General features: G+C 54.2%; 8 protein-coding genes across 8 annotated transcripts; 4 read left to right on the top strand and 4 right to left on the bottom strand.

The window, feature by feature from the left end:
• Positions 1-104: 104 nt before the first annotated feature.
• On the bottom strand, positions 105-1,865 carry BBA_01693 (major facilitator superfamily transporter; the record flags this gene model as incomplete). The annotated part of the gene is made up of 2 exons (XM_008596790.1): positions 105-1,640; positions 1,716-1,865. The coding sequence occupies 2 exons, from the start codon at positions 1,863-1,865 to the stop codon at positions 105-107; spliced, it is 1,686 nt and encodes a 561-aa protein (XP_008595012.1).
• Positions 1,866-4,636: 2,771 nt separating this feature from the next.
• Positions 4,637-6,122, top strand: BBA_01692 (glycosyl transferase family 4; the record flags this gene model as incomplete). Its single annotated transcript, XM_008596789.1, has 2 exons — positions 4,637-5,068; positions 5,145-6,122. 2 exons carry the CDS (start codon positions 4,637-4,639, stop codon positions 6,120-6,122), a joined length of 1,410 nt encoding a protein of 469 aa, XP_008595011.1.
• A 666-nt stretch (positions 6,123-6,788) lies between these two features.
• BBA_01691 (PHD-finger domain-containing protein) lies at positions 6,789-9,482 on the bottom strand (the record flags this gene model as incomplete). Its single annotated transcript, XM_008596788.1, has 1 exon — positions 6,789-9,482. One exon carries the CDS (start codon positions 9,480-9,482, stop codon positions 6,789-6,791), a length of 2,694 nt encoding a protein of 897 aa, XP_008595010.1.
• A 4,097-nt stretch (positions 9,483-13,579) lies between these two features.
• Positions 13,580-14,238, top strand: BBA_01690 (phosphatidylinositol/phosphatidylglycerol transfer protein; the record flags this gene model as incomplete). Its single annotated transcript, XM_008596787.1, has 3 exons — positions 13,580-13,746; positions 13,851-14,067; positions 14,125-14,238. 3 exons carry the CDS (start codon positions 13,580-13,582, stop codon positions 14,236-14,238), a joined length of 498 nt encoding a protein of 165 aa, XP_008595009.1.
• Positions 14,239-14,534: 296 nt separating this feature from the next.
• BBA_01689 (Vacuolar ATP synthase subunit F) lies at positions 14,535-15,074 on the bottom strand (the record flags this gene model as incomplete). Its single annotated transcript, XM_008596786.1, has 4 exons — positions 14,535-14,675; positions 14,736-14,873; positions 14,930-14,965; positions 15,018-15,074. The coding sequence occupies 4 exons, from the start codon at positions 15,072-15,074 to the stop codon at positions 14,535-14,537; spliced, it is 372 nt and encodes a 123-aa protein (XP_008595008.1).
• Positions 15,075-15,487: 413 nt separating this feature from the next.
• On the top strand, positions 15,488-16,904 carry BBA_01688 (uncharacterized protein; the record flags this gene model as incomplete). Its single annotated transcript, XM_008596785.1, has 2 exons — positions 15,488-15,733; positions 15,792-16,904. 2 exons carry the CDS (start codon positions 15,488-15,490, stop codon positions 16,902-16,904), a joined length of 1,359 nt encoding a protein of 452 aa, XP_008595007.1.
• Positions 16,905-21,293: 4,389 nt separating this feature from the next.
• On the top strand, positions 21,294-23,888 carry BBA_01687 (3-isopropylmalate dehydratase; the record flags this gene model as incomplete). The annotated part of the gene is made up of 4 exons (XM_008596784.1): positions 21,294-21,393; positions 21,458-21,489; positions 21,572-21,646; positions 21,720-23,888. 4 exons carry the CDS (start codon positions 21,294-21,296, stop codon positions 23,886-23,888), a joined length of 2,376 nt encoding a protein of 791 aa, XP_008595006.1.
• A 301-nt stretch (positions 23,889-24,189) lies between these two features.
• On the bottom strand, positions 24,190-25,764 carry BBA_01686 (JmjC domain-containing protein; the record flags this gene model as incomplete). Its single annotated transcript, XM_008596783.1, has 1 exon — positions 24,190-25,764. The coding sequence occupies one exon, from the start codon at positions 25,762-25,764 to the stop codon at positions 24,190-24,192; it is 1,575 nt and encodes a 524-aa protein (XP_008595005.1).
• Between the last annotated feature and the right edge of the window lie 112 nt (positions 25,765-25,876).

The raw sequence follows: 25,876 nt of genomic DNA, 5'->3' as shown, positions 1-25,876 counted from the left end.
AATCATAGATGGCTTTGATCTAACAGCTATGCAGTAATAAGTCAGGCTACGAAAGGTAGCAGGTATCATATACAGTGATATTTCTCTTCATAACGCGACTATTCTCAGACCTTGATTGGCCAGCGTTCCCTCATCCACTTGCCGTAGCGGAAGATTAGGAAAGGAACGGGCACAAAAGCGAGCGAAATGAAGCCCAACAGCGAGGTCCCCCATCCGAGGCCAAGACTAGCGTACATGGCCGGTGCAGCCAGGGGCAAGAAGGCGCCAATTGTGCAGCGGATGACGGCAAAACCAGCCAGCGCGCTGGCGGCGTACTCGGGAAAGGCATCGATGATGTAGGCGTTGGCCGGGGTCCAGACACCAATGATGCCAGCGGAAAATGGGATGATGCCGATGACGGGGACGATCCAGTGCGTGTGCTGATCCGCCGCCCAGCCGTACCAGAAGAAGCTGATGGGGATAAGCATGGCGAAGTACGTGCAGTAGGGGATGCGCATCTCGGGCTCGTACACGCCGTGGTTGGCCTTTGTCATGCGCACGACGGTGCGGTCCGAGAGGGTGGCGAAGATGGTGATGGAAACCATGTAGCCAATCATGAGTGAAAAGTATGGCAGGCCAGAAACGCCGAGCGACCAGCCATAGTTGCCGCGAAAAACGGTGGGCATGGTATTGAAGAGGAGGTAGAGGCAGCCGTAGTTGAAGGCAATGTAAATGGAGATGCTGAAGAGGATGGCGGAACGGAAGAGCATCTTGATGGGGCGAGTGAGGCCGAGGCCGAGAATCTGGCGCTTGGTCAGAACGGGCTGCGCTGGGTCGACGTAGCAGCTGCGCAGCTCCGGACGGGCGAGCTCGGCGCGCAGCTTCTCCGTCTTGAGGCGCATGAGCACGCGCGCATTAGTCTCCCTGTTGCCGACAACCATGGCGGCGACGACGAGGACGCCGGGGATAAAGGAGATCCAGTTGGCCCAGCGCCAGCCGACGCGCTCGGCGACGAAGCCGCCGACGACGGGGGCGAGCGAGGGGCCGAGGATGGGGCCCATCATCCAGACGGTGGTGGCCTTGCCGCGCTCGCTGACGGGGAAGAGGTCGGCGATGATGGCGCCGCCGACCGTCTGGCAGGCGGAGCCGCCGACGCCGCACATGAAGCGGAAGAAGATGAGCGTGTCAATGGACGGGGCCAGCGCGCAGCCAATCAGCCACAGACAAAAGACGAGGTTGGACGATATCATGATGAGGTTGCGGCCGTACATTTCGGAGAGTGGCGACAGCACCAGCGGGCCAACGGCATATCCGAGAAGGAAGATGCTGACGGGCATGGCGGCGAGCGTCGCGCTGCTTACGTCGAACTCGGCCTGGATCTGGCCCAGCGCCGGGGCTAAGATCGACGATGACCACGGTGTCATGAAGGTGATGGCGGACAGCAGCCAGATCATGAGCCACTTGCGAAACTTGGTAAAGTTTTGGGGCATGGCAGGATCGTCCTGGCTCTCCCAGCCGACGACGCCGTTGTCGAGGTCCATGAGGGGGAGCACCGGCGGCGGGAGCTTGTCCTTGGTCTGTTTCCGTGACAGCCTGCTGAATACGCTTCGCCGGCTGACATTTGTGTTGACTTTTTCCACATTGTGGCCGAGTGTCTCGCCCTACAGATAATATATTGTTAGTATATACCAGTCATTGCTGACATGGAGAGTAGGAATCGGAGTGAAGCAGCGTACACTTTGCGCCTCGATGTCATGATCAAACTCATGTATCGGTGAGGGATATGCGTCTACACCCTTTTCTTGCACAAACTGGGTGTCGACCACTGTCGATGTTTCAGTTTCATCGCCAGAGCTTCTATGCTTATAGTCCATGTCCTTGGCCATACTGGGCAAAAGTACGGATAGCTCCGACGAGCAGACTCTAGCGGTGTAAGTGATGCGCTGCCTCAACCCAGTGCTTCAGTCCAGTTTCCGCTTCTCTCTTTGGAAACTTGAATTCAAAAGAAAAAAAAAAAAGAAAGAAAGAAAACAGTTGAAACAGAAACACACGAATATCTCGCTACAACTCAGAGGACAGACAAGGAGAGAGAGGCGCAAGGCAGTGCAAAGGGGGGGGCATTGAGGACTAGTTAAATGCAACATGAAAGAGGAATGGGGCAGAGCATGTTGGGCTGACAAACTATTCCGCACGCCCTACGGCAAAGTACGTGGGCGGCCGTGTCATTCAGTACCGGGATTTCGCTGGTTGTGCTATCACCTATATCCGGCCGCTGTGGAGAATCTCGCACTTTCGGCCTTTGCAGATTTGGCTTGGCGACCCAGTCATGGCTGGCGCTCGACGCCATGCTCGACATGAAGTTGGGGGCCCCCCCCCGCGGTTTGGCAAGCCACTTGACGCACGCCCTTTCGGCTTGTTATTAGCCTGTCAAAATTGTTTTGCTGACTTGAATTGGGCTGGCACTTGAACTTGACTTGGGCCGACAGAGTTTACTTGGGCTGAGTTGTACTTGGGGCGGGAGAAACTCCATCTTGTCCACTTTGGTCTATGAAACGCCCGCTTATGACGGATATACGCTGTCGCCGAAACGACAAAGCCTCAGCACCGAGTCTACATAGGAGCAATTGACCGAGGCGGCGATATCAATCAATCAATCAATCGGCCGGACACTTTTCGGCTGAAGCCCCGGCCATAAGCGCAACGCTATGCATCTTGCCGGACAATATTAAACTAGCCCTTGAAACGAAAAGAGAAAAAAAAAAGGTCTAGTTTAGACATTGACCTCGACCCTGTCTAGGTTGCACATGGTTGTCGTTTGTACAACGTACAACGTGACAGCCAGACAAGTGGTGACACCAACCAGTTGAACCAAAAGCCCATGGTACGATAATTCAGACTCGAGGCTTGCATGTAAGATGTCTTGGGTTAAAGTATACGAAGCGCGCTTTCTCATCACATCCGCTACCAGGCATGCTGTTGTTTAACCCTCTAAGTTCCCAGTCAGGCCGCATCGTTGCAGAATACTTTAGCCAATGAAATTACCCCACAACTGATCTAATCTCGGTCCAGAGAACAGGCAAGCCGTCTACAAGCCGTCTAGCAGCCAGCTACTTCGTACAAGCCGTCTACAAGCCGTCTTCAAGCCGTCTAGCAGCAGCTGCAGCTGCAGCCACCCGACCCCATGACTACTACCACTATCTTCAAACGCCTAGCTCATGGCTGTTCTTCTATGGTCAAGAATCAAGTGATGAGATTAGAAATCAGTGATTCACGCAATCATGTTGCATGACGTCTTATCTCAGCGGCGGCCGTTTTCCGCAACGGTCAAGACAGGACGTTGGAGCGAGAAACCCTTGCTGGGTTACCCGAGACCCGTCAAGTCATTCCCGAGACAGTGTGATGAATCATGAACGTGACAAGAGCGTGTCCGGTCGAGGATGGGCATGTCTCGGAATCCTCCAGACGGACTGCTATGGCCACGGCAGCATGTCTCGAAGATGCGAGCAAAGACTCGTTGCCGCCCGTCTGTAAATATGCAAGGTGATGCAAACAAGCCCATAATGATGTGGCTTGCAGATTGGTGAATTTATACTGATCGGCAGTTCATACCTAGTAAAGGCGGAGAAGTGGGCAACATAGGCATGTAGGGTACAGTTGGCCCAAGTTCTTTATTGTACAGAAAATCTGCCAAAACACTTGAACACCTCATAGACTCAACTCAATTCTAAAAAAAAAAAAGGTCGCCTTGCAGTGACGTATCAATATACCTGTGTAGTGAAGAGACATGGGGTCAAGGGTACATGGCAAACAAACAGCCTTGCCTCCATCTGTCGCCCATTCGCACATATATTCAGGATTACCAGATCAGATACATGGAGCACTAGAAGAACGAATAACAGCAAACAGTTGATCAGCAGTTCCGTGTATCATTTACACTTCTCTTGCCTTTTCGCAGACTCATGACTCTCACAAAATCTACGTGGCCTCACCAATGCACAAGTCCACCATCGAGGGAAGGGGTGGCATTTGTTAGTTGACTTGCTCGTACGAAATTGCAAATACAAAACAGAATGCTTGCCATGTTATTATTCAGAAGAATCAAATTCACTCAAGCTTGAACGACGTCTACTTATCCTCTGCGCCGTCGACTGGAATCAACTGCTGATAGCACAAGCCCACACACCCTTGTCAGAAGCTTGCGTAGCGTCACCGGCTTTACAGCAAAGACGCACATCGGCGACCCTCTTTTTTTTTTCGTCGCCCTTTGGGGCCACGACAGCCAAATCTAGGTAGTTCCGATCTCTTCACAAAAACCACCAACCTCATCATAGCAAGCGACAGCGGCGCATTTAATTTTATTCCTCGAGCCCTTGACTTTCATTTATACCCAGGAGCCTCAATTCCATCCGTGCACTAGCCCCCCCGCCTTCCGTCTGCGAACCCGGCCCCGGCGGCCGCCCTCACCTCTCTCCCCGTTTGTCCCGCCGTTTGATGATGGCGCTCACCACCACCAAACCCTAAACAAACAACGACCATTTCCCCTCCTCCTCGACATAAGCCACGATATATACAATTCCCGTCCGCCTAAAACATATTTACCAAACCAGCATCTTTTAGAGAAACAGCAAAAAACTTGGGAGACCGCACAGCAGCAGCCATGGCTGTGTCGGGCTCGTCAGGGACGTCGTTATCGCGCGGCGAGACGCTGACTCTGCTCACCGTCGCGGGCGCCTCCCTCGCCGTGCTGGCCAACACATTCACCGGCGACGGCGAGCCGCTCATCGCGTCGCTCGCCCTCTCCTTTGCCGCCTTTGCGCTCTGCTACGCCATGATCCGCTGGCTCGGGCCCACGTTTATCGGCGCCGGCTTCCGCGGCCGCGACCTCTCCAAGCCCAGCCGGCCCGAGCTGCCCGAGTGCATGGGCGCCGTCTGCGCCGCCGTCTACCTCCTCACCGTCATCGTCTTCATACCTTTTCCCTTTTACAAGGACATTGTCGCGGCCACGAGCGGCGGCGGCAACCGCGATGTTGTCCTCAAGGCCGAGCACGTCAACGAGGGCCGCTTCCTGCACCGCTTCCCTCACAGCAAGGTATGTTGGTACCCCCGTCGCGTCGGGGGGGCGCAGGAAGTAGCTGCAGGCTAACGCGAACGTGCTTCACACCCAGCTTGCTTCCTATCTGGGCGCCATCATTTCCTTGCAGACTATTGCTCTCCTCGGAATCGGCGACGACCTCTTCGACATTCGCTGGCGGCACAAGTGGTGGATCCCCGGCCTGGCTTCCATCCCCATCCTCGTCGTCTACTTTGTCGACTTTGACGTGACGAGCATCGTCATACCCGTGCAGCTGCAGCCCTACCTCGGCGAGCTCTTCGACCTCGGCCCGCTGTACTACGTCTACATGGCCTGCATCGCCATGTTTTGCCCGCAGAGCATCAACATGCTCGCCGGCATCAACGGCATTGAGGTCTCTCAGTGCCTCGTCGTTGCCCTCCTCCTCGCCCTCAACGACGCCCTCTACCTCGCCACGCCCTACCCGCACCCCGCCACCGACTCGCACCTCTTCTCGCTCTACCTCCTCCTGCCCTGGATCGGCGTCTCCGCCGCCCTCCTCTGCCACAACTGGTACCCCGCGCGCGTCTTCGTCGGCGACACCTACTGCTACTTTTCCGGCATGGTCTTTGCCGTCGTCGGCATCCTCGGCCACTTCTCCAAGACGCTCGGCCTCCTGCTCGTCCCGCAATTCTTCAACTTTGCCTACTCGGCGCCGCAAATCTTTGGCCTCGTCCCTTGCCCGCGCCACCGCATGCCCCGCTTCAACGCCCGCACCGGCCTCCTCGAGCCCTCCGTTACCCCCTGGTCCGACGGCCGCCAGCCGCACCCCGTTGTCGCCTTGGGCCTCCGCCTGCTCGCCCAGATTCGCCTCCTCAAGGTCGTCACCGACGACAAGGGACGTTTTGTCGAGACGAGCAACTTTACGCTGCTGAACCTGTGGCTCGTCTGGCGCGGGCCGCTGCGAGAGGACCGCCTCGCCACCGAAATTACCCTCTTGCAGCTCGGCCTTGGCCTCTTTGGCCTTTTTGCCCGACATAGACTCGCCCTGCTCGTCTTTAAGGAAGATAATTGGAGTACGGTACAGCTTTAGATGAATCAATCGCGGAGAAGCAAAACACGTACAAGTGTATACATAGATAGATAGATCGCCAGAGTCACTCGCTACAGCACCAGTAGACGCAATACACGACAAGATGCTCCTCCAAGTCATCAAAGTTGATTGAATTCTATTCTGATTGTTTCAGAGAAAACAGTGTACCCAATACATGGGACTTCTCTTGCCTCTCTACCTACCAAAACATGGAGAGGTATAACACCGTTCCGAGAATAGTATGCCTTATAAATACAACAAGAAAACAGGCCTAACAAAGTGACCGACCAAGGGTGAGCTAACTGTCCCACGGCAATTCAAGTTGTTGTGCCCCCCGTCTCGTATGAACCACACGCCCTTCCATTTTGAACATCCGTATAAAGACAACCAAGAAACATAACAAATTGAAGAGTTGACTCGAGCCCTTGATCTCATCTGGGTTCAATACCACACAATCAATATTCTGCCCACATAGGACAATACCCTCACCAGTCAGCGCCAAAAAAAAACACAAATTCCTTCCGTTTTGCCTCCCAAACGCCTCAAACAGTGGTATAATCCGCAAAGTGTTGAAACCAGCAATCGCATCTTCATCATGCAGCAACCATTGTAGCAGCAAGGTTGCTCTCCACATTATATATACACCGCAACAAATTCGTACACTTTCTAGACCACACCGTTCGTCTTTGCGTTCGTTGGCTGGGCCTCTTCTATTTTTTCGATACCTTGGGGCTCGGTCGTCATTTCAACCTTAATATCCTCCGGGCTCGAAAGAGTCGACTTGACGGATCCAAGAACGCCAAGGTCCTTTGTACCGCCCTTCTTCATCCGGCTCTTGGTGTAGTCGCTTAAACTGAGCTTCTTCTTAATAGGACTTTGTTTAGCGATCGCACTGTTGACAGCTGATTGCGCGAAAGGGCTCGGCATGCCATTCGCTGCGAAAGGTGACAGTGCCGATGAGCTAGCTGCTGACAAGGGAGTCGCACCCATCGGTGCCGACAGTCCATTGTTGTCAAATGTCGGGACTGGTGGCATCTGCACTCGCAGGTCAGGCGTCTTCAACTTGCTAGACGTATCAGCCGTACCGTTCACTCCCTCTGACGGTAGCGGGGGGGCGTCAGGCATGGCTGCATCTGGCTGGGACGAATCTGCTTGTGCGTCACCCAACTCGGGTTCTGGAGGTTCGATATCCATTGCAATCTTTGGTGCAACGACTGCAACATTTAGTTTCTGCTCCGAAGTGTCCTCGGACTTTATACGAAAGCGGTTGTTAAGTAGTCGACGGGATAGAGAGATGATCTTCTTTTTGGAAGCTGGCAAGCGGCCAGGCTCGCTGAACCACTCGCCCTCAACCGGGTCCGTCTGAACTCCGGCGTCACAGTATGACGGTCGAGAACCAGCAGATGCTTGGCGAGGCCTTTGACTGGGGGCAGGACTCTTGAATGGATTCGAGGGTAAATTGGGTGACAAGGAGCTAGTGGGGGATCCGGTCTTGCTCCTCGAAGTGCCCGCGTCGACGTAGCCACCAGATACCGAGGAGCCTGAGCGAGCCTTGGATTTCGAAGAGCATGTTCCATCCGAAACGCGCTTCTTCTTTCTGGGTGGAGGTTGCTGCTCCATGCGACGGAACGAGTCTTCGACCATGGCCACTTTGCGCTTATCGCGATCCGTAGGCTCGGTGAGTATTCCGAGTTGATCAAATGAGCCTTGTCTCACAGGCGTGGGGTCTCGGCTCGGGGGCTTGCTGGTCAAGGACAAAGTTTCGAATCTCGCCTGGTGATCGGCCGTTTCGTCAGTATGACCCTCGCTGGCAGCACGGCTGTTGGTAGCGTGGCCAGTGCTGGTTGGAGACAATGTATGATTGCGAGACTTTCTCGACTTCTTCTTGCTTGGACGGCTACGGCCGCGGACATGGAAGTAGTGCCGATGAAAGCGTGCAAATGCGCAATTATTCTCCAAGTCGCAGGCGCAACCACCATATTCCGAAAGAATTCGATCAATCCAATTCGAAATGGCAATGTATTCGGACTCTTCCAACTCGGTTTCATCCTGTGCTGCGCTCTCGTCATCGCTCAAGCCAAGTAGATGTAGCCACCTCGCACAGACAGTCTTTTCAAGTCGGAAATCCCATGGCAGTGTGATTTGCTCATTGGCAGCAATATAGCGATCGCTGACGAGCCAAAAGTGGTATTCCGATCCTCCCGACAGATAGGTATCGAGCTGAGCGTTGGGCTTGCAGCTGCGGCGCACATAACGCGCGAGAGAGCCTTCTTTTCTCGTGTCAATGTAGAGCGGCAGCACTGGATGGAAAAACACGAAAGGTAACGGTGATGACAGGTCACCCCAAAGATTCTCCGAATTGGCACAGTAATCTTTTTGGAAGCCAATCTCGCCGTTGAGTTCAATCAAGGGCACATCCTTTTCGATGGGCGCAGTGGACTTGACGAAGCGCCATCGCAACGTTGTGCCTTTCTCCAGGGAGCGAGTGGCGTCTTTGACTTCCAGCTTTGGTCTCTGATCATCCAGATTCGCCGGCTCATCTTGAAAAACATCAGCATGCGTACGGCCCACCTCTTGCTTCATTGCGTCGGGCTCTCGCAGCCAGCGCGACAGAGCAGTGGGAATGGCCAGACTGGCAAATGCATTGTTATGTGTATCGGGTACATCGTGTTCGTTGTAGAGGGAGTAGAAACCCGCAGAGTAATGATGGATCTGGAAGTCGTCGGGTAGGTCGGGGGGTGTTGTGGCAGGACTGGGAGGGTGTGCGGGATTAGAGCGTGAGTTAGTAAAGGAGGGGCTGCGCTTTGACGGCTGTGAGCTGACGGATTGTGAGGTCTTGTGTGAAATTTTTGTCTTCTTTGGCTGAGTTTCGGCGGAATTGGGGGGTCTGTTGGTTTCGGTTGCGCCGTTTGACGCGCTCAAGGACAGTTCAGACGGCTTTGAACGTTTCTTGCCACTTTTCGTCGAAGGTGGCCTTTTGGTTTTCTTGTCGAGCGAATCTTCATCCTTGATGGGGAGAGTTTTTAATCGCAGAGTCCGCTCAATGGCCTTTTGACGATTGAGGGGGCGAGGCTTGCAGTCAGCACAGGAGTGGGCAAAGTCCTCGCGGATAGCCTCGTCCCTGTTGTCAGGGTAGAAGCAGTCAATGTGCTGCCACGTGTCGCAGGTCTCGCAGTATATCGTGTTGCCATCATCGTCAGAAAAGTTGCAGATGCACTTAATGGTGTACGGTTCTTCCTCGCCAATCTCAGCGCTGGATTCGGCGTCCTCCTTGATAGGGGGGCCACTAGCGGGAGATGTGAGGGAGGTCTGACTAGGAGCCGCGACTTGCGTTGGCAGCGGTACAGGGTTTTCGCTCATAATCTGGGAGTACCTCGCAGAAAGGAGAGCTTGGAGATGTCGTGGGAGGGACGTTGTTCGTCAATCGAATTACGCTCGCGGTCTTGACAGCATGGCGACGCCTTGGAAGACGTATGCCAGGATGGTTGATCGCTTCGTTGTTCGGCCGTAGTATGAAGACGTCCGTAGCGATGGCTACTGTGAGCCGCGCTGTGTCGATATCTTCGTCGTCGCAGCACGTGGTGGCGAGGGAGACCGGGAGCGAGGCTGACTCGGGTCGTTGGCAACAGCCAGAAGAGCAGGGTCGCGCCGCGCTCTGTTGCGAGGAAATTAAATCGAGAAATAAGTTGAGACGGTCAAAAGAAGCACCGAAATAGGTTTATGCAACGCGTCCAGCGAGTTTGTGGTGGTAGGCGACAGTTGGGCGACGATGCAAAACTCGACGAAGAAGTGCCACGAGTGCAGGAGCGAGGAAAGAACTTGGGGGGGGATTGATGCTGTTGTCGCAAGGGCAGAAAACCCAAAGGAAAATGTATGTAAGAAGTCGAAGTAGAGAGATCAGAGTGTAAAGAAGAGTAACGCGACCATATGACGAGGTAAAAATAGCGAGGGAGAGAGGGTGTTGAGGAATAGCCGTGATGAGAACGAGGGTAGGAAATGGGAACGGGGAGGACGGCCGGGGAGGAGCGACAGGAAAGCGCAGAACAGGCCGGCCTGGTTGCTTTGGCTGCTGCAAACTAACTCAGTGCTTTGCCAATCCCACCAGCCAGACGAGCGGCGCCCAATCAATGGCGAGCTCGGGTGGGTACTTGGGTACCTCACACCACTAGGACGGTGGGCAGCCTTTTTTTTAATCTTTTTTCCGCTGTTTTATTTTGTAAGCAGACGGCAGCCAGGCGAGATGGAGAGTCCAACCATCGCAGACAGCGGCAGGTACCTGTCTGTGGTGGTGAGCCGCCTCGCTGTCTGCGCGTGCAGGGACGGCTGCTGGGGAAGCCGGGTGTTGCTTGGGACTCGGCATCCTCACACTGACGGTCCTGTTCCGTCAATAAGCCCATACGTCGGTTGCTTGCTGTTGGAGAATGAATGAATGCTGGTGCTGCGCCAGGCAAGCGGGCGGGCGGATTGCGCAGTGCCGCCCTCATTGCCATTGCGAGTCCGGTACGTGCTGTTCCAGCAGGCAAGGAGTCAAGGACCCCCTCAGGAGCGGGCCAGCAGCCTCCATTCTGCGTCTCTGGTTTGCTGAAAGCGCAAAACCAAAAAGGACGCTAAACCAATTTCGAATGAGCGGTGCGAATCCGAGGGATGTATCATGTGCTATCTCCTCTCGACTTTTGTTATTACTTATTTAATCCGTGGGCGTGGCCATCGGCGTATGTTGCTGCCTCAGGCTTCCATTGCCGCCTTCTCCTCTCCTCTGAGTACACGCTGCACGCTGCACACTTGCTGCACGTCCGGGCGGCGCGTTGATGCACTCTCCATCTTCTCCTCCTCTCCCCCTCAACCCTCCTACCTGAACCTTTGCTTCTTGTCCGGCTGCGGATACGACTCGCGCCAGGGTACGGAGTACGCTGCAGTTCCAACTTGCCGGCGCGCAATAAGACCCCGTTCCGCCGACGCGACCTGTTCTCCCTTCCTCCAGCACATTTCTTATGGCGCCACACACCCAAACACACAGGCGAATGCAGCAGAGACAGCACTCAGCCGGATCAGGAAGCCACTGAAATTGCGCTGCGCGCTGCGCGCTGCTTGCACACGGGCGCCACCAGCCCAGTCCAACCCAGTCCCGGACCTGTTTGATGTGCGCTGAGCGAAAAGCAAGTTGTGTCGAGTCACCCATCATTCCCCTCCGTTGTTTTACCCTAGCTTTTCGTTACATTCATCCCTTTTGTCCTGCCCATCGCATCGTACCGACGTGTGTGATGTCTTCAGCCTGCGCAACACTTTTGTGAAACGCGCGTCCTCCACGGCAGATTTACGCGCGCCGCCTAAAACACAAAACAACAGGTTGCTGGGACACTCTGCCCGGTTGTTTCCTTTCACCATGTATTGGTCTTGTTTGCTGTCGAATTGTTGTGACAGTGTTACGAGCCCCTCGACCTCAGTCCTCAGTTCCTGCGCGCGCTATCTTGCAAGTCGCAGGGGCCTGGAAAATGGGGGGCGTGGGCGGGGGTCCCACGCCAATGTGCTAATATCCATGATGACACAGCCGGCCCAGACGCCACCGCTAGCGGCCACAGAGCTACGGAGTGCCTACCTTACCTAACTAGGTACGGAGTACATCTCGTTTCCTCATGCTGCCTACCTTCGCTTCACTTCCCCGCCCTTCGCCGCCGCTTGTCTACAACGATGACGCGCCACGAAGAAATACCATGGATGTCCTCATTTCGATTTCCGACGTACTATTGTATCGACGACGCTCGCTTGCGCCGCCGACCCGAGACGAAGCGCAAAACTGTACTGCGAACTCGCTGTTTGTCAAGACTTCTCGCAACAGCGCGGTAGCTCCAGGTTCGACCATGACTAGTACCGTGGCGAATCTAGTTGGTCGTCGCCGCAGCCATCCTGTTCTCCTGCGGTCGTAAACGGAATCGAATAGTCATCGTCAGAATGCGTACAGCCAAATAGCCAAACGCCAAACAACCGACCGAAGCCTCTGGAGCAGTAGCGAGGCAAAGAGCCACCAGGTGGACGTAAGCGGGGACAAAATTCAATTTTTCTTCTTTACAACGATGGGCTTGTCGGTCAAGAGTCTAGTTGCATCAGTCAATCCTTCCATCTCGACCGTGACACTCTTTCGTCAATCTTTCGCTGTTTCTACTTCGAGCAGTCGCTGTCTTCGCAGTGCTCACACCAATGCTCAAACCGTGCGTATCTGCGCGATGGTCTTGCCGCGATACAAACGACAAGACTGCCATGGCCGCTGTACGGCTGACGATCAAACTTGACTGACCTAAACGATACCATGTTGGGCTTGCCTTTAGCACAAGCCCAGACACATAACGAAACCATTAAATATTAGCTACCTAGCTTCGAGGCCGTCTTCTTGCTATTTCGCGTGCAACTCTTTGCTGACGAGCACGCGTGTTCGCCGAACCAAGCTACACTCCGAAGTGATTGCCTCCCTTACAATCGATAGCCTCGCATCTAGACCTGCGTGCGGATGATTGAAAGCATGTCGCAAGTGCAACCGCTCGATAACCTCCCACATGGCGGTGCGTCGTAAATCATCCACATGTCTCGCTCGCCTCGCGATGGATACCACATCTCTGCCCGATTCGTGCCTAATAACGCGAGGGGGGCCCCTTTCAGCTCCGATCTGGGGTCGCGCGTCCCTTGTTTGGCCATCTCCGAGTCCTAAGCCCCGGTCCTGGTTCGTCTCCTTCTTCGTGTCGCAGCATGTAGCTCCGAACCACAATGAAAGAGTGTGAAATCAAAAATTACGCCCCCAATGGCCCCGAAGGGCAATTGAGCATGAGTCGACTCCGCGCTGTGCAATGCAGGCCTCTCAGACTAGTGCCCCGTTTTCTTGATCTCGAGGCACTGGAACAAGGTAAGTATGAAGAAGAAAGGAAAGAAAAAAGTTGAAAACGCTGGCGAAGCTGGCGAATATATACTGGTAGGCGCCCTGGGGCCCGTGCGCCTTTTCGCTGCCTGGGGCTGCGATTCCAGGCAGCATCAAGTTTAGGTACACTTCAGCCTGTGTGACGTATCTGGGGCGGATGGACTGTCCCCACCCAGCCTATGTCTTCATTCGATGACATTTAAGGGAATCGTTTCATGTAAAACAATATATATATACATATATATTCCATCCTCTTAATGACCGCCAAGTTGTATTACAAGTCCGTCACAACTGCTTACATCTGTTGTATTGCACCATTGAGAGAGCCAATGATAGAGGTGGGTTGCCTCACTGGCTCATACCCAATGAGAGTGGAGCCTGGGTCTCATGTCATGACGCACCGGCCCAACAACTAACTCAGCCGCTAGGTGCGGTTCCTGCAAACGACTGCTTCATTCAAGCTCAACAATAGTAACCGGACATCTGTATCAATCAACGACTACTTTGGCATCGAACATTATTCCTACGTTCTCTCCCTCGTCGACCGCCTGCGATGAAGTTCTCCTCCGCTCTCGGCCTTCTCGGCCTCTGCCTCGCGCCAGCAGCGGCCCTGAGCAACAAAATCCCCGGCAACTCGCCGCTCGAGCTTTGTGACGGTGACCACAGCGCCGACCTCATCACCATCAACAAGGTTGACCTCACTCCCAACCCTCCCAAAGCGTACGTCTGCTCATATTCCAGTCTCCCGGCCACGCACTTGACGAATAGAGACGCATAAAGTCGGATATGTTGGGGTGCTGTATCACGTGCTAACTTGCCATCAGTGGACAGGATCTCCTCATCAAAGCCAGCGGTACCGTCAAGCAAGCTATCGAGGAGGGCGCCTATGTGAAGCTTTCCGTCAAATACGGCCTCATCAGGCTCCTGACCACAACCGCCGATCTCTGCGAGCAGATCGGAAACGTCGACCTGAAGTGCCCTGTGAAGGCCGGCGACCAGACTATTGAGAAGACTGTCAAGCTTCCCGCTGAGATTCCCCCTGTACGTTTGGCTCCTCTAGACCACCATCCTGTACCCGCAAAGCTAACAATTTACCAGGGCACATACACCGTCTTCGCTGACGTCTACAACGCCGATGATACCCCTATCACTTGCCTGACTGCTAGCGTCACCTTTGCAATCGGTGGGATGGGTTTCTTCAACGAGCTTTAATGGACCAGCTGCTACTTTAGATTTATGTGCCTCATGCTAGCCTGTTTCGTTTGCATCGGCCAGCCGCCCTGGAGTTTCTTACCAAATCTTCATTGCGCGACCGTCCCTTTCATATTTTGCGCGTAATCATAGTCTGAAATACCATTTTGCATAGTCTTCAATGGAGTCTTGTGGACACAAGAGATAGGCAGTCCCCCGTATCATCAAACAAAGGTATAATGCTTAATCATTGTATTTACGTTATGACGTACAAAGCTCGGAACACACCACGCAGCAAGTGCCAACACGATACATATCTACTCGCCAAATAACCGGCGTACACGTCTCAGTACGCTGTCCTTCTCAGGGTCATATGGATGGTCTTTGCTGGGAATCTCAAGAACGGTGGGAAAAGCCGCGGTATAGGTGTCGATGCGATGACGTATGCGGTCGGCAATCTATCAGGCCAGAATTAGCGATCCAAACCAGCTCAGAGTTACGTCGCAGTCTATCCATACATGTTGGTTGATGAGAACAATGCCGACATCCTTGCGCTCCTCGGTGAACCGTTCAAAGGCGGATTCGATGGCTTGCGTGTCGGTCTTGTTGTCGACGACTAGAAAGTTCTTCTGGCCGTCGCCACCAGTCGTAACATGCTATCGCATGATTAGTCGTCATCACACAAGCTTCTGCCAGCTCGTTCGCCACTTACTCCGATACCAGCGAGTAGTAATCCCGTAACAGAGTCCTGCCAAGCGTTAGCCATGGTCAGTTTCCGGTCGGCGCGACGGGGGCGTTACCTCATCACCAATCACGGCCAGAAACTGGCGGTCCTTGAAATCTGCTTGCGATGCCATTGTCAAGCGCTCTGGCACTGCTGCTATAGAACCGTTGAGCTAGGTGCTGCAGAATAGAGATGATGTCGCTGTCTTGAGATTCCACCGCCGCGCCGCTCACAGAGGGCCCACCAAGTCCTCAAGCGCTAGCAGCTGCCGCTTTATCTCACTTTCCGCCTCGCGCCAGCTCATCACACCACATAAACTTCTCAAATTAAAGCGGCGCCGTGCACTTGCGGTGCCTGAACAACCGGTCACAGCTCCAGTTAGTTCACAAAACAAATAAACAAGCAGAGCTCTTGCAACGACCATCGCCTCGGCAGAGGTTTCACCCACTGCGTCTCGTCGCGATCTTGCCTATCGGTTTTGGAGAGCTGCGCCGGTCACAGTTCCGAATTTTGCTGCCATTACGTGTCACGCCCGTCAGAGCAACGATGCCTCGTCTGGTACGCCGCAAGCCGCTTCTCCAGCGCCTTTCGACCCTGCTGAACCCCATGGATTTTTTGCTCTGGCTGTCGGAAGAGCTGGAAACACGCGACTGGGATTCTGAAAATGCAGGCACGCAGCTCGGCCTGGGGTTGAATTTCTTGTTTCTCCTCGCGCGCGCAAATTCTGGCTCGGCGCCACCCACGGATGACGTTTTTGGCAGCGAAGACAAGTCGTTATGGCTGTCACTGATCGTACGGCTTACCACCTGATTTGTATTCTCTAGGATACCAATGCTGACGTTCTCAATAGGTCAACTCTATCGTCTGGGGCCTGGGTATATTTGCCGTTACGAATGGGGTGTACACTATGACCCGCACTCGCAAGTATAGGATGTTCGAGGCCAACATTAATGTACAGCCTGGTACACCATCGGCTCGTAGAGTCCGAGTAAAAGGCTCGCCGGCTTCTTCTTCGCCTCTCCGATATCTTGCCAACATGATCACGCCTGAAGGGCCCGAGAGCAGGTCCCACCCGGACAAGAACCGAGATGTGTGGGAACTCGCGGTGTGGGATCCTCTACCAATATCGATGCGTCTATTTTGTTTATTCGGACCGGCACATGTGTTGGTTTACAGCATGTTTCTTCCACTTGCTTCGCTGGACCCCTGTCCCAGCATTACCGTCTTCAACACATTGTTGCTCCAGGTCATCCTGTCTGCGCAGCTGGTGCTTTTCTTCTCCAAGTTTACGCAGCAGGGCAAAGATAACTCTATCATCCAGAAAGAGGTTATGCATGAGTATGACACCAAATTTGTGCATCCCTTAATGCATCCTGTCGTGCGCGATGTCGGTATTCAGGTATCCACGGATGCGGGCACAAGTACGGAGGATATAATCGAGACAGGCACGCCTACCACCCTTATTCGACGCTCATTCAAGACACACAAAAATCCGCACATTGACGAAGAAGAGTCTGCACCAACTCGTCGGAGCAGCATAAAGCAAAGTGGCATGAAGCCAAGTCTACTCACGCCATCCGGTCGTCGGTCAGACTCTTTCAGTCCAATGCCATCTATTCGCAGCTCGGGCTTCCGCCATAGCATGGCTACGCCTGGTTGCCTGCCGGCTTCTGCTTCGACAAACAATCTAGACTTGCCGTTTTCTTATACAGCAACTGGGGCTTCAACATTCGAACGTTCCCCATTGAAACACGCACACAGCTTGAATAACCTGAAGAGCCCTCTTCAGCAGCAGTCACCACGCACGTCTAGAGAGATGGCGGCATACGAGCAACGCGTACGGCCAAGCAGTCCATTGAAATACCCAGAAAGCCGGCAATCTCTGGGAGCAACAACATCAGACATACGCGGCACGGGGACGGGAAGATTCGTACAGCACGAGCACCAGCGGGCAAGGTGGTAGTCTCATTTGTTTTGTGATAATTCTACCTTCTACAACCCTGGTCCACCTGCCACTCTATCATTTTTAGCCATGTATCTCGCTTATGTTCATGTGATTTTCACGCGTTTCCGGCCCAACACGACACTTGAGGCGGCTTCCGTACCTGCCTTATCAGGGAAACGGCAGGACCGATGAGGACCTGCGTCGTGTATGAATACGACTCGTTAACCACTTTATGCGTGTCACAATAATATTTGTAGCGGTATCAACAACTTTCTGACTGTATTCACTTGGCACTTCTGCCATGTAATTCACTCCTTTATGAAACTCCGCATTCACTGATCGCCTGTTTCTTCGCATGCCGTGCCCAGCTGCTGCAAACGCTACAAACGCTGCAAACGTTGCTCGCCACCATGCCGCACTTTTTGGGCTCCAAAGTTTCCCCATCAACACAACTGTCATTGAAGAAACGCCAGACGCACCCGTACGCGGTATCGACTAGTCAGGAGGAAAAGAGGCGTACTATATCCTAGGGTGGATGGGCTCGTCACATATTCCCCAGCAAACGACTCGAACGAGGCGGCACTCTGCGAGCCAAAGGATTTTGGGAAGCATCCGAAGCACTCCGCCGCCCATTAGGGGTTTCAAGAAACAGATCTACCATGGCAGGTAGCTCCTACAGTGATGGGAGTTTGCACTCAGACACAATCATCCGCTGGAACATGGCAAAGGAGCTCCCCAGCATAGAGGCTTCGAACAATAGAACGCCAGAGGCTCCACACTTGAAGCATGACGTACGCTTCGATCTTCCTGAATTTGTATTCAATCATGATGATGGCAGAATAGATTGGCTGCCAAACGAAAGCGAGAATCAAGGTGCATCAGTCGACGAGTCTCATCTATCTGACGTGCCTCAACCCAGAGCGGACTCCGTTGCCACCCATATTCTGGACAGCAGCCTCGCGAGAGCAGATCACGTTCTTCGGCTACGAAAACAGGCGAGACAAGAACGAAGAGCCTTGAAAGAAAGTGGCGATTACCTCGGAGTACAAGGCATTAATCCTGAGACGGGTCGCATGGACGTTGAGACGCCAACGGATAGTGATGAAAGCCAATCAAGCTTCGGAGCAGCACTTGAGCAGCAGTTTCGTGCAAGCCGCATGGTTGAGAGCTTTGACCCAGAGATAACAGAAAAAGAAAAGAAGAAGATGCTTCTCAAGGCCCGCGAAGACGAGCTCCGCCTCCTGGAGAAGAGCAAGCAGGAAGCTAAAGAAGCCGCCGACCAGCTCATGTGGCGCAGGCACACACAGGAGTGGTCAATTGTCAAAGATCCTGGCGCCATTGAGCCGTCTGATCAACAACCTACATCACCGGCTGGTTCGTAGCGTTTCTCCCTTGGAACAACCAACCACTGACATCCTTACATAGAGAATGCCAATGACGCACGAGTTAATGAGGCTTATCGCCAGCGCGGTACAAGATTGATCGATTTAGACGACTCACGAATAGAGGAAGGCTCGCACGAAAGTCTTGATGCGCCTTGCCAAAATGATCAAGAATCAATTGGCACTGTTGTGCGCACCTCACATCAGCGCAGTTCAGCAGACGTTTCTCGTGCAGCATTAGAATTGTTCGAGAATGGAATAAGTTTTGGTCATTCTTTTCGGTCCAAGCGAACTCGTCATAGAGCAACTTCAGGCTATCAGTCTTCTAATGGGATTTCTCCCACCACCAAAGTCCAGCCGTGTCCGGGACATGCCGCAGGCTCGGACTTGCAGTCTTTTTTAGAGAAGAGCGACACCAGCCCGGAGGATCGAGGCGGAGAAAAGAACCAGCCCGGGCACAGGAGTGTTAGTCGCAAAACTTTCCGCGAGCTGACCACTTCGCTACGGGCGAAAAAGAGTTTAGGCAACATCCTAATGAACCATACGCAGACTCGAGGACAAACTATGGCAATAAAACAAACGATGGAAAAAGACATGACCAGTTTCTCAACAGCTCCGCACGTAGTGGGTGCATGGGTAGGGAGTTCTCCTCAGCAAACGGCTCCCAGTCTTCCTATGATCGAGCACCAAGAGTCTCTTCACATGGGGGACGACGAGGGCTTTGTCTTGACAACAGACCAAACATGTCAAGATATAAGCAATTCAACAGACGAGTCTCTCGATCTGGATCCTAGCGAGACCGACAAAGAGAACCAGGGACGTCACATTCTGGGCGTTCAGGGAGGGTTCGTGAACGAGGTACCGGATTCCCTTACGAAACGACTCGAAGCAAGGGACGAGTCTGTCTACACACGCATCACCACCACTACTGGCTCTATGCAACAGAAAGATCCGCCATTAGGCGACTACAACGGGCTGGCAGTGAAGAAGCAAGAGCAACCAACAGCATGCTGGCCCGAGAAGACGTCGAACGATATATCGAAGGTCGAGGGCACACCAGCAGATATACCGAACGACATCACATCTCCAGAGCTGATGAATTACCAAAAAGACGCAAAACCGTGTGTTTTGAAAACAACAAGAGCCACAAATCGACTGCAGCTACGACAGAAGAAAGCCGACATTGTGACACCAAGCATCGGCTCGAAGGCCTCGACAGACAAGTCCAACCCGGTAGACGCATTTTTGGCACCAAGAATCGCGGCAACAATAGCATACACGGGAGAGAGGGAGAAAAAGAAAACAGAAGCGGCGGCTGTTCAGGGAGTGGAGACGGAGATGAACGGATATCACTGCGACGGATGCAGCGAATGCCTACGAGTAGGTCCAAATTACCATGCATAGAGAGTGACGAGACACAGCTAATGATGGCGTAGATTCCGGGAAGCTTTCCTGCGCATCTCATCGAAGGCGGCGCCATCGCAAGTCGTTCCGCTAAGACGGATGCAGTGCGAAGAAGGCGAACGGCACGGCTGGCCGCCGCGTTTGACCGTACTCTTGGTCAATTTGTAGCAATAATAGAGATCTACTGCAAGGTAGTCTGGCCAGTCTTCGACCCTTATTCTCCCCTGTGGGAGAGAAACGCAAACAAAGAGACGACGGTATTGGACGTAATTGTATTGGTCTTGGCAGTCCCTGGCGCGATAGTGGTCATAGGAGTGGCTGTTTGGGGGCTTCAGATGTTGGCACTAGTGGGAGAGTTATTGTGGAAGGTAGCTGGAGCCATTGCAGGCAACGTGTCGTGACTTGTGTGGATGGCAAAATGAAATGGAATACAGACAGTTGGCTTAATCAGGGGCGAACCGGATGAGACCGGCGTCTGTAGCATGGGTAGACAGGGCGAGTGTAGAAAAATAAGCGACACGATGCATAAGGAGTATCCGTAAGATGAATAGCTTTAAATAGAAATTGACTACTCACGATCAAGTGAAATTGTTTGTGATATGTGTTAGATCTGATGACGCAGGCTGGATGGTGGCGATCAGTTATGGATCGATGGTACAAAATGACCTATGGCATAATATGGGCTCTTGCCACTGGTTGATTGCCGCTTGTATACTGTATTACTGGTTCATCAAAGGGAGAAATACAACATCAAAGCCATAAGAGTAGAAGGAATGCCGAGTTACTTGTACACGGTGTTTCAAGCACCGGAGTAGGCGGAGTGACCCAACATATCTGGAGGAACAACTTGTCAGGTTGTGGCGGCCCACTGACTCGCACTGCAGATAGCTCAAAAGCCTGCCGTCCGTTCACGCATGTAATAAGTTGCAGATCATGTCGTCTTCCGATCTCGTGTGCAGAACCATTGCAAAGAATAAATGCAACCTTGTTGCAGTGCGGGTAAAGTGCGCAAGTAACCATGTCTCTCGTATTACGCTTTCCCGCCAAGTTGTTACAGGCGGGATTGGGGCAGCCAATGCGGGCCGAGCATTTAGCAATCCGCCCGCCCAGCGTGCCCCGCGATCACAAGCATGGCCCCAGTTCTGGCCCAGCAGAGACTGCGAGAGAGCGCGCCGGTTCGGAGCTGGTCCAGCGCTGCAAACGCTGTCCTCCGATCATCGGAGCCGCCGAGGCCGGCGCTGCGAATACCTTCGGGTAGCCTTTTGGCGTCGCAATGGGGTTTCATAAAAGAGCACTGCCCATCCCTCTTTTCAATCTTGGTTTATTTTGATTTCCCAAGTTATTTTTCTGCATCTATTTCCTCTTCCCACTGCCATTGTTGTGACCTTTAGTTGGGGTTTGCCACTCTAAGCAGCATAATCTCCAATCACATCTACTTCATCAACTACAACAAAACTAGGTGCACTAAATTTTCCTAGTGAAAGAGAGCTACCTTCAGACACCCCAGCATCATCACCCCCACCAAAGTCTCGTTCTCTTTTCGTCCATCCATTCTCTCCCCCTCCAAAACCCGTTTTTGGCCCTCTTCCTTTCTTCATCGTCGTTCTACTTCACAGCCACAATGCCCGAATCAGTGTCGAAACCCCAAACCCTTTACGACAAGGTGCTCTCCAAGCACATTGTCGACGAGAAGCTCGACGGTACTCTCCTGCTTTACATCGGTACGTCTTGTCCCCTCCAGATGTGGCTGGTTCTTCGTCCAAGCTAACCCCTCTCACACTCTAGATCGCCATTTGGTCCACGAAGTCACCTCTCCTGTACGCTGCTCCCCTCTCGCGAGCCTGATTGCTCTTTGACCCGCAATCGAACGAACGAACGGAATACTAATTATAACAACAGCAAGCATTCGAGGGTCTCAAGAATGCCGGCCGTGGCGTCCGCAGACCAGACTGCACCTTGGCTACCACCGATCATGTAAGTCAATCTGACAGCGCGGCGGACTCCGTTTCACGCCTCCGCACAGTTTATTAACGCGTCGTCTTTGCAGAATGTCCCTACCACTTCCCGTAAAGGCATGAAGGACATTGCCAGCTTTATCGAAGAGGACGACTCCCGCACGCAGTGCGTCACGCTCGAGGAAAACGTCAAGGACTTTGGCCTGACCTACTTTGGCCTCGGCGACAAGCGCCAGGGCATCGTGCACGTCATCGGCCCGGAGCAGGGCTTCACGCTGCCCGGCACCACCCTGGTCTGCGGCGACTCGCACACGTCCACCCACGGCGCCTTTGGCTCGCTCGCCTTTGGCATCGGCACCAGCGAGGTCGAGCACGTCCTCGCCACGCAGTGCCTCATTACCAAGCGCAGCAAGAACATGCGCATCCAGGTCGATGGCGAACTCGCCCCCGGCGTCAGCTCCAAGGATGTTGTCCTCCACGCAATTGGCAAGATTGGCACTGCCGGCGGCACCGGTGCCGTCATTGAGTTTTGCGGCTCCGTCATCCGCGGCCTCAGCATGGAGGCCCGCATGTCCATCTGCAACATGTCCATCGAGGGCGGCGCACGCGCCGGCATGGTCGCCCCCGACGACGTTACCTTTGAGTACCTCAAGGGCCGCCCGCTAGCCCCCAAGTTCGGCTCCGAAGAATGGAACCGCGCCGTGGCCTACTGGCGCGCCCTGCAGTCCGATCCCGACGCCAAGTACGATGTTGACGTCTTCATTGACGCCAAGGACATCATTCCGACCATTACCTGGGGCACCAGCCCCGAGGACGTCATCCCCATTACCGGCGCCGTCCCAGACCCCGAGACGTTTGCGACCGAGGCGAAGAAGGCTGCCGGCCGCCGCATGCTCGAGTACATGGGCCTCACTGCCGGCACGCCCCTCGAAGAGATTCCCGTCGACAAGGTCTTCATCGGTTCGTGCACCAACTCGCGCATCGAGGACATGCGCGCAGCCGCCAGCGTCGTCAAGGGCAAAAAGGTCGCGCCCAACGTGAAGCGCGCCATGGTCGTGCCCGGCTCCGGCCTGGTCAAGACGCAGGCCGAGGAGGAGGGCATCGACCAAATCTTCATCGACGCCGGCTTCGAGTGGCGCGAGGCCGGCTGCAGCATGTGCCTCGGCATGAACCCGGACATCCTCTCCCCCCAGGAGCGCTGCGCCAGCACCTCGAACCGCAACTTTGAGGGCCGCCAGGGCGCCGGCGGCCGCACCCACCTCATGTCGCCTGTCATGGCCGCCGCCGCCGCCATTGTCGGCAAGCTCGCCGACGTGCGCAAGCTCTCCAACTACACCACAAGCACCCACGTCCCGGCGGCGGCGGCGGCCAGCAGCCAGACCCCCTCCTCCGGCGCCGGCAAGCCCCACGTTGACGAGCGCGTCGCCGAAGACGCCGAGGCGCGCGAGGCCCTCGCCGATCAGCCCGAGGACAACTTCCCCCATACCAACACCGATGTAGCCGCGGCTGCCGGTAGCCAGGGCACGGGCGCCGCCACCGGCATCGCCCCGTTTATCAACCTCAAGGGCATCGCCGCGCCGCTCGACAAGGCCAACGTCGACACCGACGCCATCATCCCCAAGCAGTTCCTCAAGACCATCAAGCGCACGGGCCTCGGCAGCGCGCTCTTCAACGCCCTGCGCTACCTCGACGACGGCTCCGAGAACCCCTCCTTTGTCCTCAACCAGGAGCCCTACCGCGGGGCCAAGATCCTCGTCTGCACCGGCGACAACTTTGGCTGCGGCTCCTCGCGCGAGCACGCGCCCTGGGCCCTCCTCGACTTTGGCATCAAGGCCGTCGTCGCCCCGTCCTTTGCCGACATCTTCTTCAACAACATGTTCAAGAACGGCATGCTGCCCATTGCCGTCCCCAACAAGGCCGACATGGACGCCGTCGCCGCCGAGGCCCGCGCCGGCCGCGAGCTCGAGGTCGACCTGCCCCAGCAGGTGCTCCGGACGGCCGCCGGCGACGTCATCTGCCGCTTCGACGTCGAGGAGTTTCGCAAGCACTGCCTCATCAACGGCCTCGACGACATCGGCCTCACCATGCAGATGGAGGACAAGATTGCCGCGTTTGAGCGCCAGATGACGGAAAACACCCCTTGGCTCGACGGCACCGCGTATTTGAAGCGCAAGGGCCAGGGCGGCAAGCTTGCTGCCAAGGCCGTGCCCGTCGCAAAGACGAATCGCGGTGAGCCCATCAAGGAGCCCCTCGAGTGGTGACGAGCACGGAAAAGTTAAAGTAAAAGAGAAAAAGAAAAAAGAAAAAAAAAGGCCGATAATGTCATTGGGAAGGAGTTGAATGTTTTGTCATGTTTTATTTTTTATATGAGTTGCATGGATGGCAAATGTGCCTCGACACACAAAACATGCAGTGTGAAACAGCAAAAAGTATGACCGCTGAACAAAGACGGATTGTACAGGCGAAAATATATTAGTGTGAATAAAAGGTCTGGTATCACAATGAATATCTTCTTGATTGACCAACATTGAATCAATACTCCACACCAAACGCCCATAAAAGTCAGTTCCACCAGAAGCTCACGCTGAAGCTGACGCTCAAGCTCCGCACATAATGCCACCACCCGACAGGTATGAGTAGGGCATCGCCAGGCTCCAAGATGCACTCAAAGTACTGGACATCCTTGAGGCTGTCCTTGATTTCTTGTATAAATTCCTGAGCATCCTGAGCATCCTCGTCATCCACTTCCATCATGTCTTCGTCATTGTCGCCCCCCAAGATGCCATCGAGATAGACGGCGCCAATGTCAATGCTACTCGTGTTGCTCATGTCGACACCATTTTCGTTGGTCGACATTGGCCTCATGAAGCGGTCTGCTTGGGGCGGATACAGTCTCACGTACTTGGTGCCCACAACCTGACATAAAAGGTTGGTGTATCCGTCTGTGTGCAGAGGCGTCGTAGTGTTTGCAGGGCCGAACCAGGCATTGAGCTCCGGCATGTCAAGCTTTGGTTTGTCCTGGTCAGGCTTGAACGGATGACCCGGAACGTCGGCCCAGCAAAAGTCGGGGACCAGGATATCGTTGCGAAGCTCGGGTATCTGTGCAAAGAGATTGTGCTGGGCAAGGTACCCGAGTTGCGCCTCAGAGCCACGGTGAACAGTAGCCACGTCAGCAATGGCGCCTGTAACATGGCCGACAACGAGAGTGCGGTCAATATACCGTATAACAAACTCTCTGAATGACATGAACTCTTGGCCCCATCCTTGATCGACATAGCTACGACCGATCTCGACGGGAACCAGCCTTCGCCCTCCCAACGTCTTGTCGAAGAGGTAGCTCGGCCGCACCCATTTCCTGTCCTTTATTGCAGGCCAATCATCTTTGATTAAACCTGTGAATACCGCGGGCACGGGCCCAAGATCATCTCCCTTCTTAGCTGCCTCGTAACCTTGACTCATGTACGTCTCGAATTGTTTGATGCTCCAGCGTTCAAATCTGGCACATGGTCGCAGCAGCTCCGGACGGCCGTTTGGCTCCGCCGAAGAAAACTTTCGTTCCGGCCCAAAGTCTGCTGTCGGCTGCCATGCCTCTCCAACCATGGCCAAGGTTTTTTCAATCCAAGGCTTATCGAGGATACGGCCTCCCCCGCCCGCGGTGATGAGGCAAAGATCCAGCCGCGAGACAACCTCGTCCAACGTCTCCAAAAAAGCCTGCTGCTGCTCAGACGGTATTTTTTTGCTTTCATACTGGAGCAATATATGAAACGTGGTAAGGATTTGCGCGTCAGAGTAGATTTGTCGCCAGTAAAACGGCACTTGGTCGAAGCGATAAGCATAGAGGCGCGCGTGGCTCGCAAGCACAACCTTCTTTAACCGGCGTGATATCTGGGTGCAAGCAGTATTGATCTCGACGCTTTCGTGTACAAGAGCATCGTACATGTTCAGAAGATAACGTGCTTGTATCTTGAGCTGTTTCTCCATGGCTTGGCCGTCGAGCTCCTCCACCCCACCATTGAATGGCAGGCCATCGGGGAGGCTAATTGCTGCATTGCTTGCATCGGCCAACTGTTTCGTGCCCTTCTGATAGCGCTCAAGGAGCCTCTTGAATTCAGGCCAAGTTGAATGAGGACTACTCATGGCGTCATTCTCGGTGCGTGTCGTCTACCAGCTCAAGCGCTGCTATCTTGATGGGATGAAGTTGTCAAGCAAGGTTCTCCACTCGGTTTGAAGAAGGCCGCTACTGGGCCGA

Source organism: Beauveria bassiana (genome assembly GCF_000280675.1).
Source record: "Beauveria bassiana ARSEF 2860 unplaced genomic scaffold BBA_S00003, whole genome shotgun sequence".
NCBI classification, from domain to species: Eukaryota; Fungi; Ascomycota; class Sordariomycetes; order Hypocreales; family Cordycipitaceae; genus Beauveria; species Beauveria bassiana.
Note: the sequence above shows the minus strand (reverse complement) of the source record. Positions and strands in the feature narration are given on the sequence as shown.